This window comes from Carcharhinus amblyrhynchos, chromosome 8 (assembly GCF_965287045.1).
Source record: "Carcharhinus amblyrhynchos chromosome 8, sCarAmb.v2.hapA, whole genome shotgun sequence".
NCBI lineage: Eukaryota > Metazoa > Chordata > Chondrichthyes > Carcharhiniformes > Carcharhinidae > Carcharhinus > Carcharhinus amblyrhynchos.
In genome coordinates, this window is record NC_137331.1 from 41,980,217 (window position 1) to 41,997,605 (window position 17,389).

The window sequence follows — 17,389 nt, forward strand, 5'->3', positions numbered from 1 at the left end:
ACTTTAGAAGCTTAGGCATTGTGGATTGTGGTATTGTAAGAAGTACAGCAGCTAACTTGTACAGAGCAAGACTCCACAAACAGCAATACGAAAATGGCCAATAATCTACGTTTTTTGAGATGTTAGTTCAGGGGATTGTGGCCCTGACACCTGGGATCATTTCCCTGAAGTAACGCCATGGGATCTTTTATGTTGGCCTGAAAAAGCTCACAGATCCTTAGTTTTACATCGCAGCCAAAAATTGCACCACTGGCTGTGCACCACTCCCTCAGCACTGACCCTCTGACGGTGCGGCACTCCCTCAGTACTGACCCTCTGATGGTGCAGCACTCCCTCAGTACTGACCCTCTGACGGTGCGGCACTCCCTCAGTACTGACCCTCTGACAGTGCGGCCCTCCCTCAGTACTGACCCTCTGACGGTGCAGCACTCCCTCAGTACTGACCCTCTGACAGTGCAGCACTCCCTCGGTACTGCACTGGAAGTCTCTGCCTGGCTTTTTGTGCTCCTGTACTGGAGTGGGATTTGAAGCCATAACCTTCTGACTCGGGGATGAAGGTGCTGCGAGCAGGCCGACAGCTGAGTGGTCGAACTGTGTGCCCATCACTATGGCATGCCCGGTGCCATTCTCACCAAATGTTCTGCCATTGCCCTCAAACCAGTTCCGAGCTCTCTCGGTCCCGGGTTGACTCTGTTTTATTGCAAGTCCATGGTGATGATAAATGAACACGCTTTGTCTGAGTCGCTATTCCAATTTCCAATCCCTGTGTTCTAGCACACAGCAAGAAGTAACACTTGGTTTCTGTCCCAGTGGCTCCCAGAGGATAGAGAACGAACCTGCTCAGTCTCCTCACAGCTGGGACAGCTTGATTTGAAAATGGGTTTCTAAAACTGGAACAATAATGTCAAATTCCCTCTCTTTACCCAGTTATTGTGTTTTCCCTCCTTTTTAGTGAAATATATGAGAGAAGCCACGCCTTACATCAAGAAGACCTCTCCGGTCTCTGAACTCGGATGGGAAACTCTCCCTCCAGAGTCCCCCAGGTTGGGTTCTGTGGCCACAGAATCTCCCTCCACCCCTCCGTTCTCACTCGCCAGTGACTCCAAAGACTGGAAGAGCATCCCGCTGAAGATGTGTTACGTCACGCGAAGTTTCAGCACCCCCGACCCAGAAAACAGGTAACCTTACTTCCTTTCTCTTTAATTAGCCTTTGCAAACAGGCCAAGACTTGGCACAAATATCCTTTAAGGAGTCTATAACTAAACTTACTTCCACTGATGGGAATAGTAATGTAATTGAGAAGGTGCTCAAGGTGGTCGGGTTTCACTAAAGGAGCTACAGTTTTATATTCTATCAGAGTGGGCAAGGGAAATGCTCCAGGGATAGCACTACAGGCTCAAATCTTCTCTCTTGTGGAGATGTTAAACACAGGACCCAACTGCCCTCACAGATTAAATGGCTCTAGAACATTCTCCCTGGTCTCCTGGCCAACGTTTATCCTTGGAACAAAGACCAAGAACAGAAAACAGTACAGCACAGGAACAGGCCTTCAGCCTTTCAAACCTGCGCCAATCACGTCCTATTTAGACCAACCACTTGATTCCTTCTATTCCCTGTTTGTTCATATGCCTATCAAGATAAGTCTTAAATGTGGCTAATGTATCTGCCTCAACCACCTCACTTGGCAGTGCAGTCCAGGCCCCCACTACCCTCTGTGTAAAAAAACTTCCCCCTCACATCTCCACTGAATCTTCCCCCTCTTATCTTGAACTTGTGCCCCCTTGTAATTGTCATTTCTGCCCTGGGAAAAAGCTTCCAACTGTTCACCCTATGTATACCCCTCATAATTTTATAATCTTTTATCAGGCTGTCCCTCAGCCTCCATCTTTCTAGGGAGAACAATCCCGGTTTATTCAATCTCTCCTCATAGCTAATACCCTCCATACCAGGCAACATCCTAATAAACCTTTTCTGCACTCCCTCCAAAGCCTCCATGTCCTTCTGGTAATGTGGCAACCAGAATTGGACACAGCACTCCAACTGTTGGCTAACCAATGTTTTATACAGCTAAGAACATAGGAACATAAGAACATAAGAAATAGGAGCAGGAGTAGGCCATCTAGCCCTTCAAGCCTGCCCCGCCATTCAATAAGATCATGGCTGATCTGTCATGGCTCAGTTCCACATTCCCGCCCTCTCCCCATAACCTTTAATCCCCTCGCTTATCAGAAACCCATCAACCCGCGTCTTAAAAATATTTAGCGAGGCAGCCTCCACCACTTCAACGGGCAGAGAATTCCAGAGATTCACCACCCTTTGAGTGAAGAAGTTCCTCCTCAACTCCGTTCTAAACCGCCCCCCCTTTATCTTGAGGCTGTGCCCCCTAGTCCTACTGTCCTTTCTGAGCGGGAAGAGTCTCTCCACCTCTATCCTATCCATCCCATTCATCATCTTATATGTCTCAATAAGATCTCCCCTCATTCTTCTAAACTCTAACGAGTACAAGCCTAGTTTATTCAGCCTCTCCTCATAGCTCAACCCCCTCAACTCCGGTATCAGCCTAGTAAACCTCCTCTGCACTCCCTCCAAGGCCAAAATATCCTTGCATAAGTGCGGCGATCAGAACTGCACACAGTACTCCAGCTGTGGCCTCACCAATGCCCTATGCAGCAGCAGCAAGACCTCCCTACTTTTATATTCAATCCCCCTCGCTATGAAGGCCAGCATCCCATTCGCCTTCCTGACCACCTGCTGCACCTGCAGGCTGGGTTTTTGCAACTCATGCACAAGGACCCCGAGGTCCCTCTGCACCGTCGCCTGCTGCAGTTTTTTGCCACGTAAGTAATAGTCCTTCCTACCATTATTCCTACCAAAGTGGACCACCTCGCACTTGCCAACATTAAATTCCATTTGCCAGTTCCTGGCCCATTCGCCCAGCCTATCTAGATCCTTCTGCAGACTCTCCACACCCTCCGCGCGATTTGCCGTTCCACCAATCTTGGTGTCATCAGCAAATTTCGACACCATACACAGCTATGCGATAATTTGCCAACTTTTGTACTTGATGCCCCATCCAATGAATACAAGCATGCCATATGCTTTTCTCACCACCTTTTCCACCTGTGTTGCCACTTTCAAGGTTCTGTGGACCTGTACTCCCAGATCTCTGTGTGTCTATGCTCCTGATTCTTCTGACATTTGAATTGGATTAGGTGCTTTGGCCATGTTAAACTCTCTCTGTGTACCCAAACAGGCACAGAGTGTGGCAACTAGGGGACTTCCATAGTAACTTCATTGTAGTGTTAATGTAAACCTACCTGTGACTATTAAAAATAAACTTTTAACTTTTAAGCTGTCATTAAAGACAGATTATCTGGTCATTATCTGCATTGCTGTAGGTGGGATCTTGCTGTGCAAAAACGGGCTGCTGTGTTTCCTACGTGCCGACTGTAACTGATCTTCAGAAAATATTTCATTGGCTGTTAAGCTCTTTGGAAAGTCCTGAGGTTGTGTAGGACAAGACAGAAGAGCAAGTCCTCTTTTCTCTTTCATCCCTTTCTCTCTGTGTGTCTGTCTCCCGCTCTCTCGGACTCTTCTGCTTCCCCCTTTCTTTTGCCACAATTGGCTGCCATCCAGTGCTAGAAATCAGGAGGGGAGACACGATGCTGGAAATACTCAGCAGGCCAGCCGTCTTCTGTGGGAAGAGTCATGTGCTGCCTGTTTGTCAGAACCAATTACAGTCATTGATCTGTAATATTGGGGGTGATTCCCCAGCCTCCACCCCCCCCCCCCCCCCATGCCCCCTACACTCACGCACAGATCACACTGGGACAGCGAATCATGGTTGAGTGGTCTAGCCCCAGCGAGACCCCCGCTTTAGGATACTCCAGCGGCCCCACCTGGCCTACCATAATCTGGTTCCTGCCTAGTGAGGGCGCAAACTACATTAACATCTTTAAATAGTCACTTTCCAGCTGGATTTTCACTGTTCCTGAGATTCTCCAACCCAAGGGACAGCGGGATCGTGGTGTGGATCACTACTGATCCTCACAAATGGAAACCTGTCATGATGGGGAGAGGGGTTGCCTGAGGGCCATTGAAGCCTGGTGGCCAGGTGCGTGGCTGGCAGGGAGCCATAATAAGAGGGCCATGCCAAGGGAGCAAAGCATGAAGGAACTCCCATTGGGAGGGCCCCGCAAGCCCTGATGCTGGTAATCTATGTTTGTTGGGAGAGGGGCAGGGACATGCCATCGATCGGGGTGGTCGGGGGAGGGGGGAGGTCCGTGGGGATGGTAGGGGTCTTCAGTTTCACACTGAGACTAGGGCACCCTTTGAAGTCGCACTTGCCGGTGTGTCTTGGTCCCACCCCTCACCAAACCAGAGTGAAACCCACCCCCTCCTCCCCCATAAAAATGAATGCAAGTGGGAATGTTGTGATCAGATACACAGTGGTTAGCACTGCTGCCTCATGGTGCCAGGGACCCCGGGTTCGATTTCTGACTTGAGTCACTGTCTGTGTGAAGTTTGCACGTTCTCCTCGTGTCTGCATGAGTTTCCTCCAGGTGCTCCAGTGTCCTTCCACACTCCAAAGACATGCTGGTTAGGTGCATTGGTCATGGTAAATTCTCCCTCAGTGTACCCGAAAAGGCACCAGAGTGTGGCGACTCGGGGATTTTCACAGTAACTCCATTGCAGTGTTAATGTAAGACTACTTGTGACACTAATAAACTTTAAATTAAACGTTAATATTCATGCCAGACATGCCAACGCGAATCCTGCCTGTTTTCTCCAGCAGAATGACACTTTGTCACTTTTTGGGAAAATTGCACCCACTAACGCACTCTCACTCTCTCTTAGTTCACAGCACATTCTGTTTTTATTCCAGCAATGCTAATTTAACCTGGGCTTTGTACATCCTGAGCTTTACAGCTTCATAATGCCGCTTGATACGAGTCACTCACTTTAAACAGCTACTCTTGTTCAGTCACACTCCGGAAGCTGTGCTTTGCCAATGAACACTGTGGCTCTGGTATAGGATTTCAGCATTACACGTGATGTCTGTGTGTTCCAGGCCGCGTCGCTCTAGAAATATCACTAAAACCACACACAACTCTTGCAACAGAACAGGATCTCCCTCATTGGAGCCCCCTATGTTGCAACATTTTTCCATCATTTTAACTATGCATCTCCCTTGCCTGCTGTAGCGGATTAACATCGAACTGCCCTCAGTTTCATTTTAGACAGCTTTTGCCCCAGTCTTTGCCACACATTTCACAGTCCCTCCCTTACCCTCGCGCTCTGCCCCAGAGGCTGTCACAGGGCGAGCACAACTGCTTGTGTGTGTCTTTGCAACTTATAGATAGGGAACACCAAGCATGTAACTGCAGCATAGAGGCCCAGAGATCACCTTCCAAACCAACACCCTCTGCCATCTAGGAGGACAAGGGCAGCAGATACCTGGGAACACCATTACCTGCCAGTTCCCCTCCGAGCCACTCGCCATCCTGACTCGGAAATATGTCGGCTATTCCTTCACTGTCACTGGATCAAAATCCTGGAACTCCTTCCCTAACAGCACTGGGGGTGTATCTGCACCTCAGGGACTGCAGCAGTTTTAGAAGGCAGCTCATCACCCCCTTCTCAGGGGGTAATTAGGGATGGGCCAGCCACTTTCACAGCCCATTAAATAATTTCTTAAAAAACAAAAGGTAAAAGCCCCTGTGACCAGGGCAAATCTCCCGCTTGTTGTAATTGGTTGTAGAGAATCAGGATGATCAAAGTTTGGAACTCTCCTCCACAAATCACAATTGACACTGTTCCTTTTAAATCCATCAATTTCAAAATTTAATTTTTTTTAGGTTATTTATGAGTGCCACATTAACACTGCAATGAAGTTACTGTGAAAATCCCTTAGTTGCCACACTCCGGCATCTGTTTGGGTACACTGAGGGAGAATTTAGCATGGCCGGTGCACCTAACCAACACGTCTTTGGAGCCGTGGGAGGAAACTGGAGCACCCGGAGGAAACCCATGCGGACACTCATACAGACTCTGCACAGATAGTGAGCCAAGCCGGGAATTGAACCCCGATCCCTAACACTATGAAGCACACCGGCTCTATTTATGTTAAGCGAGGGTAAGAAAGGTAATGGGGCAAAGACAGAGTTGGACAGCACAGTGGGTAGCACTGCTGCCTCACAGCGCCAGGGACCCAGGTTCGATTCCTGGCATGGGTCACTGTCTGTGTGGAATTTGCACATTCTCCCTGTGTCTGCATGGGTTTTCTCCGGGTGCTCCGTTTTCCTCCCACAGTGTAAAGATGTGTGGGTTAGGTACATTGGCCATGCTAAATTGCCCCTCAGTCTCCGGGGATGCATAGATTAAGTGGAGTAGCGGGGTAAATATGTGGGATTACAGGCTTAGGGTCTGGGTGGGATTATAGTCGGTGTGGACTCGATGGGCCGAATCGCCTCTTTCTGCACTGTAGGGATTCTATGATTCTTCTATGATCAGCCATTATCTCATTGAATGACGGAACAGGCTTGAGGGGCTGAATAGCCTCCTCCTGTTGCTATGTTTCTGTGATTCTAAGGGTGTGGAATGCAGGAGGCAGTTGAGGTTTCTCGGTTACAGATTGGGCTGTTCCCAGGGTTCCCATGTGAACACAGTGAGAGAATGAGCATCGCTGCTCAGAATGGTAAAGAGTTTGCTGATTGGTGAATGCTGACCTGACTCCATTGCTGTTTCCTTCAGGCAGTTTGAGCTGCATTCCCCTGACTGCAAGCACACGGTTGTCCTGCGGTGTAAGGACCCCAGCACCGCCCAAGCCTGGTTCAACACCATTCAGGCCAATGTCAACACCCTGACAACCAAGGTCATCGCGGAGGTCAAAGATCAGCTGGGGAGGACGGGGATAGCTGGGTGTCGAGAGATACGGCATATAGGCTGGCTGGCAGAGAAGGTAAGAGTGGGCCAAATGCTTCTTCTATCCTTCCGTTCCTTGCTGTGGGGTGGGGAGGAGTGGAATTACAGCTTACTGTGAAAATACTCCAGAAGTTTCCAGAATGAGCTGCTTCCTGAAGAGTCACTTACCCAGTCACTGCAAGATTATTTTCGGAGTTGTATGAATAGAGGTTGCACTTTCTGAAGCTCACCATCATTTATTAAGATGCACATTTTGATTAATCCTTCCAGCAAAAATATTGCTAATTTTTCCGGTAGTAACGATTAAAGGGAGGGTACTTTTGTAAGCGCTTGTCTCCAACACGTTGCTGATTGGTACACGTGAGGTAGCGTAATGTCATTGGTAGCCATTCCCACCTTACAGATAAGACATTAAATCTTCCCGATGGGTATCGATCGTCCCTAAGCCACTGTTCTGAAGAGTAGTTTTCCAGGTGTCCGAGTCAACACAAAAGCAGGTTGTCTGATGGGACTTAGTCTCTGGAGCGTAGGAGGCTGAGGGATGATCTTAAAGAGGCCTATAAAATAATGAAGGGCACAGATCAGCTAGATAGTCAATATCTTTTCCCCAAAGGTAGGGGAGTCTAAAACTAGATGGCATAGGTTTAAGGTGAGGGGGAGAGGTAGAAAAGGGTCAGAGGGGCATTTTTTTTCACACAGAGGGTGGTGAGTGTCTGGAACAAGCTGCCAGAGGTAGTAGTAGAGACGGGTACAATTTTGGCTTTACAAAGCATTTAGACAGTTACATGCGTATGATGGTATAGAGGGTTATGGGCCAAATGCAGGCAATTGAGACTGGCTTAGTGGATAAAAAAAAAAGGCGGCATGGATGAGTTGAGCCAAAGGGCCAGCTTCCATGCTGTAAACTTCTATGACTCTAATGCTACTGTGGGATCCTGCTGTGCACAAACATTACAACAGGGACTCCACCTCAGAACCGCATCATGAGCTATAAAGTGCCGAGGGGTCAAATTTGGTTTTAGTTCACTTTTGGGAAGAGCGATTTTGAGACAATTTGTTTTGATAAGAATGCAGGCGTTGTATAAATACAGTGTGATAAAAGCAAAATACTGGAATTGCTGGAAATCTGAAATAAAAATAGAAAAGTCTGGAAATGCTCAGCGTCTGGCAGTGTCTGTGGGGAGAGAAACAAGATGTGCACGTGGTAAAACCTTCTGAACTTCCCTCTCAAAAGGTTCCCAGATCGAGGCTATTGTTCACAACTCGCCTGAGAGGTGGGTCCTTCAGAACCAGTCCCAACCCCGCAGAAAACTGCGGGGGCTCAGAGATGCCTACCCTGGCAGTGGAACCAGCCATGTTGGAAATGCACCCATCTCTCGATCTAGCAGAAATTGGGATGGCATAGTGGCACAGTACTTAGCACTGCCGCCTCACAGTGCCAGGGCTTGCTTGATTCCCGGCTTGGGCCACTGTCTTTGTAGAGTTTGCACATTCTCCCTGTGTCTCCAGTTTCCTCCCAAGTCCAAAGATGTGCTGGTTATGTGGATTGGCCACACTAAATTGCCCCTTAGTGTCCCAAGGCATATAGGTTAGGGGGATTAGGTTGATTGGCCATGCGAGTATCAGGGGGATTGACAGGGTAAATACATGGGTTACGGGGATAGGGCCTGAGTGGGATTGTGGTCGGTACAAACTAAATGAGCTGAACGACCTCCTTCTGCGCTGTAGGGATTGTATGATTAGCTGTGCTAAATGGCCCCTTAAGTGTCCAAGATGTGTATGTTAGGGGGATTAGCAGGGTAAATATGTGGGGTTACAAAGACAGGGCCTGGATGGGATGCTTTTTCATAGAGCTAGCGCAGACTCGATGGGCCAAATGGCCTGCTTCTGCAGTGTAGGGATTTGATGAAGAGCTGTGTGCGGTGGAAATCCAGCCCTTTTATATCCTTTCTGTTAAAAGCAGCTTTGCATTTGGGCTCAAAGTGACATCTATCCAAACTGCATCTAAACCACCGAGTTCTACATTCTCCTCACTCTGAGCAAAGTTCCTCCATACGTTCACTGGGTTTCTTAGTGACGACTGTAGATTGTCGCCCCTTATGCTTTGGACACCGTTGGCGTTGGGAAGGTTTAGTAATTTGGAGGGACCCTGCAGCACCATTTATCATATACCTTGGAAAAAACAAAAGCAAGTGTAGGAAGCACAATGGAGTGACAGGAACTAGCCCACGTTGGCAGTTTGCAGTAATATCTTGTAGGCCATTGGCCTCCTGCCGGGAATAATGGGGAATTAACTTACTGTTGTTTTTGGAGGGACTGTTACCATCCATCAAAGAGGGTAATTGGCTTCTATTGAACTCCAGGGTACAAATGCAGAATCACCTTTTACTTCTAAAGCTGCCTGAATGGCTTCTTATTCGGATGCAGAACAGAGAGCAGTATTCTTAATGGGATTGATAAATACACGGTTATTGTTGCTAGTGTTTCTTCAAGCTCAGAGTTGCCAGCCACGGTTTAAAAGCTTTCTTTCAGGGCCTCATGATTAACTCATCCCAGATCTCCTGGGGAAAATGAATTGATTCTGGTGAAGCAGAAAGCTGGCTGTTCAGCCTTGTCCTTGTCCAGAGGACAGCCTCCTTGAATTAAATGTTCCTATTCGCCTCCCTGGAAAGCTTGAGAAATGATGTGGAGTTGCCAGTGTGGGGTAAACACAGTCAGAAGTCTCACAACAACTGGTTAAAGTCCACCAGGTTTATTTGGTAGCAAACACCACTAGCTTTTGGAGCGCTGCCCCTTTGTCAGGTGAGTGGGGAGTTCTGATCACAGAGCATATAAAGACACATACTCAGTTTACAGAATACTGATTAGAATGTGGGTCTTTACAGCTAATCAAGGTGCAGGCAGTGTGAGTGGAGATAGCATTAAGCATAGGTAAAAGAGATATGTATTGTCTCCAGACAGGACAGTAAGTGAGATGTTGCAAGCCTGGGCAAGTCATGGGCGTTACAAATAGTGCGACATGAACCCAAGATCCCGGTTGAGACCGTCCTCATGTGTGCGGAACTTAGCTATCAGTCTCAGCTCAGCGTCTCTGTGCTGTCATGTGTTGTGAAGGCCACCTTAGAGAACGCTTACCCGAAGGTCAGAGGCCGAATGCCCATGACCGCTGAAGTGTTCACCAACAGGAAGAGAACAGTCTTGCCTGGTGATTGTCAAGCGGTGTCCGTTCATCCGCTGTCGTAGCGTCTGCATGGTCTCCCCAATGTACCATGCTTCGGGACATCCTTTCCTGCAGCGGGAAAGCCAGCAGCGGTGTGAAAAGTACTTATGGTTGGCTAACAACATGTTACTGTAGCTCCAAATAAAATCCTGAGTTGCATTCTGAATATCCTCAACAGAAAATGATTATCACTCTCAGAAGGTCCAAAGGAAATATTTATCTTCAGAGCGTGCATGAAATTTCATCTGTGGGAAAAAATAATTCTTTTACCCAGCGAGTTGTTGTGGTCTGAAAGGGCGATGGAAACAGATTCAACAGGAACTTTCACAAGAGAACCTTTGATTTGATTTATTATTGGGATGCAGTGAAAAGTATTGTTTCCTGCACGCTAGACAGACAAAGCATACCATTCATAGAGTACTTCACAGAGTACATTCATAGTGTGGTTTCCTCCCGCAGTCCAAAGATATGCGGGTTAGCTGCGTTGGCCATGCTAAACTGCCCCTTAGTGTTGGGATGCATAGGTTGAAGGGATTAATGGGGTACACATTGGATTATGGGGTTAGGGCCTAAGTGGGATTATTGCCGGTACAGACTCGATGGGCTGAATGCCTCCTTTTGCACTGTGGGAATTCTATATACTTTGGGGAGAAGGAAAAGACAGGGTGGAGAATATAGTGTTACAGTCTTGGCTAGGGTATAGAGAAAGATCAACTTAGTGCTAGGTAGATCCATTCAAAAGTCTGACAGCAGCAGGGAAGAAGCTGTTCTTGAGTCAGTTGGTGCACGAGCTGAGACTTTTGTATTTTTTCCCCAATGGAAGAGGGTATGTCTGGGGTGCGTGGGAATTGGACAAATATTTGAAAAAGAAACATATTGCAAGGCTATGGAGGGATCAAAAAACAGGTGAGTGGGGCTTCCAAAGGGCTGGCACAGTCACAGTGGGCCAAATTGCCTCCTTTTGCATTGCTTGATGCTGTGAGGTGCCTGCACTTTGGATCACAAAGCACGCACACTGAAGGTTACTCAGCAGACTTGATTTCCCCAGATATGTAATTAGCCAATGATAGCCTTTCCTATGTTCTAAGTTCAAAGGCTGAAGAACAGTGTAAATATTGGCTTCTAATTAAACTAACATCATTACAGCTTCCTTCCTCTGGAGGAGAAAGAGAGAAAAGTTAGCCCCGAAATCTGCTTGTGGATCAAAGTCTCTTCGTCAAAGGAAAAGAGAGTAGACGTCCGATTTCCCAGATAGTGGCCAAAATCTTCCACCCTTCTTCCCAGCTGGAGTTTGGACTAGAACGCCAAATTCTCCATTCTCGCTCGCAATGGGTCCCTCCACAGACACAACCGGAGAATCCCACTCATCATTTTCAGGAAATCAGGAATGCCCCAAATTCGATATATTGAAAACTCCAAACTCAGCTCCCAATGAGCGAGGTTCTCCCTCAGGACGAGAAAATTGCAAGTTCCAGATTTAATTTTTGTCAGCTATTTATTTAAAGCTTACTTTTTTTTAAGTTGTCTCTGACCAGTCTTCCTGCAATTATTCATCAATTATAAGCCACATTTTCTGAAGCGTGGTCCTTTAATTCAATGGGGCCTTGATTGGCCCAGCTCACAATGAACTTTCTGAGGTAGTGATGGCACTTTTCTCTGAGGTTTTATGATTTGAGGCTTGGTTGAGTGATTCCCTTTCGCGTTCCTTCCTCATTCGGTAATAGAATGAAGAGAGAGACCCTTTGATATTAATGTTCCTGCCACTGACATGGTTAGATTATAGTCTCAAATATTTACAAACCTGTCAAAGAATCTGAAGAACTCAGGGGGCTAGTGGTAATTTCGATGTTCAAAGACCCAGGCTAAAACCCTGGAGGACACGGGTTCAAAACCCACTACGGCAGCTGCTGGAATTTAAATCCAGTCGATAAATCTGGAATTGAAAGCTAGTCCGTGATGACCATGAAACCATTGTTGATTGTTGTAAAAATACATCTGGTTCACTAATGTCCTTTAGGAAAGGAAATCTGCCATCCTTACCCAGTCTGGCCTACAGTGACTCCAGAGCCAAGCTAGGTGGTTGACTCTCGACTGCCCTCTGAAATGACCTAGGAAGCCACTCACTCTAAGGATAAATTAGGGATTGGCAACAAATGCGGTCCCAGCCTGGTGACGCCACATCCCATGAAAGAATAAAGAAGTGTTCTCACATCTCTAGCCCTGGCATCGGGGTGTGAATTGAATTGATTAAATTGATTTGATTTAGTATTGTCACATGTATTAACATACAGTGAAAAGTATTGTTTCTTGCGTGCTATACAGACAAAGCATACCGTTCATAGAGAAGGAAAGGAGAGAGTGCAGAACGTAGTGTTACAGTCACAGCTAGGGTGTAAAGAAAGATCAGCTTAATATATAGTAGGTCCGTTCAAATGCTGGAATTGTACCAGCACGCCTGCCCCACAGTCGAGCAAGGTCATAAAATCTGAGCCAAAAAGTCTGACAGCAGCAGGGAAGAAGCTATTCTTGTGTCGGTTGATATGTGACCTCAGACTTTTGTATCTTTTTCCCGATGGAAGAAGTGGAAGAGAGAATGTCTGGAGTGCGTGTGGTCCTTAATTATGCTTTCCCGAGGCAGCAGGAAGTGTAGACTGAGTCAATGGATGGGAGGCTGGTTTGAGTGATGGACTGGGCTTCGATCGTGATCCTTTGTAGTTTCTCGCAGCCTTGGGCAGAGCAGGAGCCATACCAAGCTGTGATACAACCAGAAAGAATGCTTTCTATGGTGCATCTGGAAAATTTGTAACTAACATGCCTCGCAAAAGGAGTGAACTGCCCAATTGCTACCACTCCAGATGACATTCCCAAATTTCCTGGATGTGCCCCACCCCATCCCAACGACCACTGCTTAAAAAGAAGTTACTGAACATGTTGTTGTTAGGAGACTCCCACATCTCTCTGCTGGTGTGTGTGTATTGGAGCGCAGACAGGGTAATTAACATTCAGAGGAGATATTCGGAAAGAAATCAATGCAGACTGCAGTTGGCTGGAGGATACTCATTTGTTTCTGTCTAATTAGTTGTCCATTCACCCAAGAATTGGAAGAAGATTAAAATCTAAACGGTTTTTCAACTTGGCAAGTTCTGCAGAGTGTATTCAAAATTTTGATAGAGTCATAGAGGTTTACAGCATGGAAACGCCCAACTTGTCCACACCGCCCTTTTTTAAACCATTAAGCCAGTCCCAATTGCCCGCGTTTGGCTCATATCCCTCTATATCCATGTAATTGTTTAAACGTTTTTTAAAAGACAAAATTGTACCTGCCTCTATTACTACCTCTGGCAGTTCATTCCGGATGGTCACCATCTCTTGTGTAAAAAAGAAAATTGCCTCTCTGGACCCTTTTGTGTCTCTTCCCTCTCACCTTAAACCTGTGCCCTCTCGTTTTAGACTCCCCTCCCTTTGGGAAAAGATATTGACTATCTAGCTGATCTATGCCCCTCATTATTTTATAGACCTATAGACCACAGTATTCCAAGTGTGGCTTTAACAATGTCTTGTACAACTACAACGAGACACCCCAATTCCTGTATTCAATGTTCTAACCAATGAAACCAATCATGCAGAATGCCGCCTTCACCATTCTGTCCATCTGTGACTCCACTTTCAAGGAGCTGTGAAGGGAGCATAGAATCATTTGAAGTGCAGCACTGAGCGAGTGCTGCATGGCTGGTGATGCCATGTTTCAGATGAGATGCTAAACTGAGGGCCCACCTGCCCTCTTGGGTGGATCTCATGACTAAGATTTTAAAAGAGAGCGGGACAGTTCTCCCAGATGTCCCGGCCAATATTTACACTTTAATCGACATCAGAAAATCAAATGATCTAGTCATTATTGTAGAGGGATCTTGCTGTGCACAAATTGGCTGCTCGGTTACCAATGTTACAACAATGGCTGCACCTCAGGAATATAACATTAGCTATAAAGCATTCTGGGAAGTCCTGAGAAATCGATTTTTTTTTGTTCCTGAATTTATTTGTCTCCCAGAGTGCCCTGGGACAACTTAATGTTTGCCACGCTTTCGAAAAGCGCTGCATTGGCTGTAACATGCTTTGGGATGTCTGGAGGTGGTGGAGGCCTCTGAAGGCAGCACTGTATAAGGCAGCTTTATGAAGGGAATAGATATGATAGAAGCAGGGAAGTTGTTTCCACTGGTGGGTGAAACTAGAACTAGGGGGCATAGCAGATTTAGGACTGAGTTGAAGAGGGACTTCTTCACACAGAGTTGTGAATCTGTGGAATTCCCTGCCCAGTGAAGCAGTTGAGGCTACCTCATTGAATGCTGTTAGGGAAAGAATAGATAAATTTTTGAACGGTAAAGGAATTAAGGGTTATGGTGAGCAGGTGGGTAAGTGGAGCTGAGTCCACGAACAAGATCAGCCATGATTTATTGAATGATGGAGCAGGCTCAAGGGGCCAGATGGCTGACTCCTGCTCCTAGTTCTTATAAATGTGAGTTAGAACATAGAACATAGAACATAACAGCGCAGAACAGGCCCTTCGGCCCACAATGTTGCGCCGACCAGTTAAAAACAATGACCCACTAATCTAAACTAATCCCTTTTCGTTGTTGTTGCTTCAGTGAGATGGGATTGGTCACTCCTTAACATTGTCCATTTCTCTCCCGATCCAGACACTGGGGCAGAATGGGAAGCAGCAATGGAAGCCCGTGCTGGTTGTACTCACCGAAAAGGATATGGTATTATATCCCAGCATGCCTCGCATGAAAGAATCCTGGTTCAGCCCAGCTCACACCCATCCACTGCTTGCTACCAGGTAAGGAGAAGCCACAAACTCCGTCTTCTATTACAGACTCCAGTTTACCAGGAGAATCTTGATGTTGTTTTCAATAATGGCGTTTTCTTCGTTCATGAGCCATACAAGAGCAGGCCAGAGGCTGGGAATTCTGCAGTAATTCATCTCCTGACTCCCCAAAGCATGCCTTAAGAAGGATGTGGGGATATTGGCCTGGGAGGGAGTGCAGCATAGATTTACCAGAATTCTATTGGGACTTCAAAGGTAATATCGTGAGGAGGTTGAACAAGTCAAGGCTGTATTCTCTGCAGCTTAGAAAGGAAAAGGGGTAATTTAACTGAAGTTTAAGAAGCTTTGTTTAAGGAGAGACAGTGAAATAATGATGTTGTCACTGGACTATTAATCCAGAGGCCCAGGGTAATGTTATGGGGACCCGGGTTCGAATCCCACCATGGTAGATGGTGAAATATGAATTCGGTAGAAGTGTAATGATGACCCTCTAGAAGGCACAAGTCAGGAGTGTGATGGAATACTCCCCACTTCCCTGGATGAGTGCAGCTCCTAAACCCTCAAGAAGCTCAATACCATCCAGGGCAAAGCAGCCCACTTGATTGGCATCACATCCGCCACCTTAAATGTTCATTCCCTCCACCACAGTAGCAGGCAAGCTTCTTGAGTGTTGTTGGAGCTACACCCATCCAGGCAAGTTGAGAGTATTTCATCACACTCCTGACTTGTGCCTTGTAGATGGTCATCATAATTTTTTTTTCTGAATTCATATTTCACCATCTGCCGTGGTGGGATTCGAACCCGAGTCCCCAGAGCATTACCCTGGGTCTTGTGATTGCTAGTCCAGTGACTATACCACTATGTCTCCTAAAACAAAACTTCTTAAACTTCAATCTACCATCTACAAGATGCACTGCAGCAACTCACCCAACTAAGGAAAAATCAGGAGAGTACTTGGATGGGAATACCACTGCTTGGAGGTTCCTTTCCAAGTCATTCACCATCCTAACTTGTGGCATGGTGGCACATTGGTTAGCGTTGCTGCCTCATAGCGCCGGGACCCGGATTCGATTCCCGGCTTGAGTCGCTGTCTGTGTGGAGTCTGCATGTTCTCTCCGTGTCTGCATGTCCTCCCATGTCTGCGTGGGTTTCCTCCCACAGTCTGAAATATGGGTTAGGCGGATTGGCCATGCTAAATTGCCTCTTAGTGTCAGGGGGACTAGCAAGGGTAAATACCTGGGATTATGGTGATAGGGCCTGGGTGGGATTGTGATTGGTGTGGACTCGATGGGCCGAATGGCCGCCTCTGCACTGTAGGAATTCTGTGATTCTGTGATTTGAAAATATATCACTTCCTTCACTGTCCGAACACCTTCCCTAACAGCCCTGTGGGAGTACCTACACCTTATGGACTGAAGTGGCCCATGACCACTTTCTCAAGGGCAGTTAAAGAAAGGCAGTAAATGTTGGTCTGAGCGACACTGCCCAAATCCCAAGAACAATTTTAAAAATCACTATATGATAATTAATCAGCAACTTTAGGAAGGATATGGATTTATTGGGAGTGCAGTGCTGATTTACCAGGATTCAATCAGGACTCCAAGGGTTATATTGTGAGGAGATTAAACAAACCAAGCTGCATTCTCTGCAGCTTAGAAAGGATAAGTGGCAATTTAATTAAAGTTTAAGGAAGTTTTTTTTTAGGGGAGTCAATTAATCAGAGAGTTTGACAAATATTTCTTACGTTCTTTACATCAGTCATCTGTACCTTCTTCTCTGCATCTGAAGCAGGATTATCCATCTCAACAACAAACCAAGGAATTTAGGAAGAAGAGGAGACCATTTAACCCCACAAACCTGTTCCGCCATCAAGTGAGATCATGGCTGGGTGATGGTCTGTTACCTAATCCCATTTATCCACATTTACTCCATATTCCTCGATATCTCTGGCTAACAAAAATCTATCACACTCAGATTTGATATTAACAACGGACCAATTTATCAATTGCCATTTGACAGAAGAGAATTTGAAACTTTTACCACCCTACATGTTTCCTAATTTCACTTCTGAAAGGTGTCATTCTCATTTTTGGGCTGTACCCCCCACCCCCCCTCCCAACCAATGGAAAAAGGGTAGATTGGGAAAGCGATTTATGCAGCATTTATTGCCCATCCCTAATTGCCCTTGAGCTAACACACTTACTTGGGCCATTTCAGAGGTCAGATGGAGTCACATGTAGGCCAGACCCGATAAGGATGGCAGATTTCCTTCCCTAAAGGGCATTAGTGAACCAGATGCGTTTTTCCAACAATCGGCAATGGTTTCATGGTCATTAATTCCAGACTTTTTATTGAATTCAAACTTCATATCTGCTATGATGGGATTTGAACCCAGGTCCCCAGAGCATTACCCTGAATCT

The 17,389-nt window shown here is 46.5% G+C and overlaps 1 protein-coding gene across 1 annotated transcript in view; it reads left to right on the forward strand.

The window, feature by feature from the left end:
* sntb1 (syntrophin, basic 1) overlaps positions 1-17,389 on the forward strand; it is a 101,039-nt gene that overhangs the window by 66,560 nt on the left and 17,090 nt on the right. The window contains exons 3-5 of the mRNA XM_080193939.1: positions 953-1,178; positions 6,754-6,961; positions 14,839-14,981. Of these exons, the coding sequence (XP_080050065.1) occupies positions 953-1,178; positions 6,754-6,961; positions 14,839-14,981 (577 nt within the window). The remainder of the gene's footprint in view (positions 1-952; positions 1,179-6,753; positions 6,962-14,838; positions 14,982-17,389) is intronic.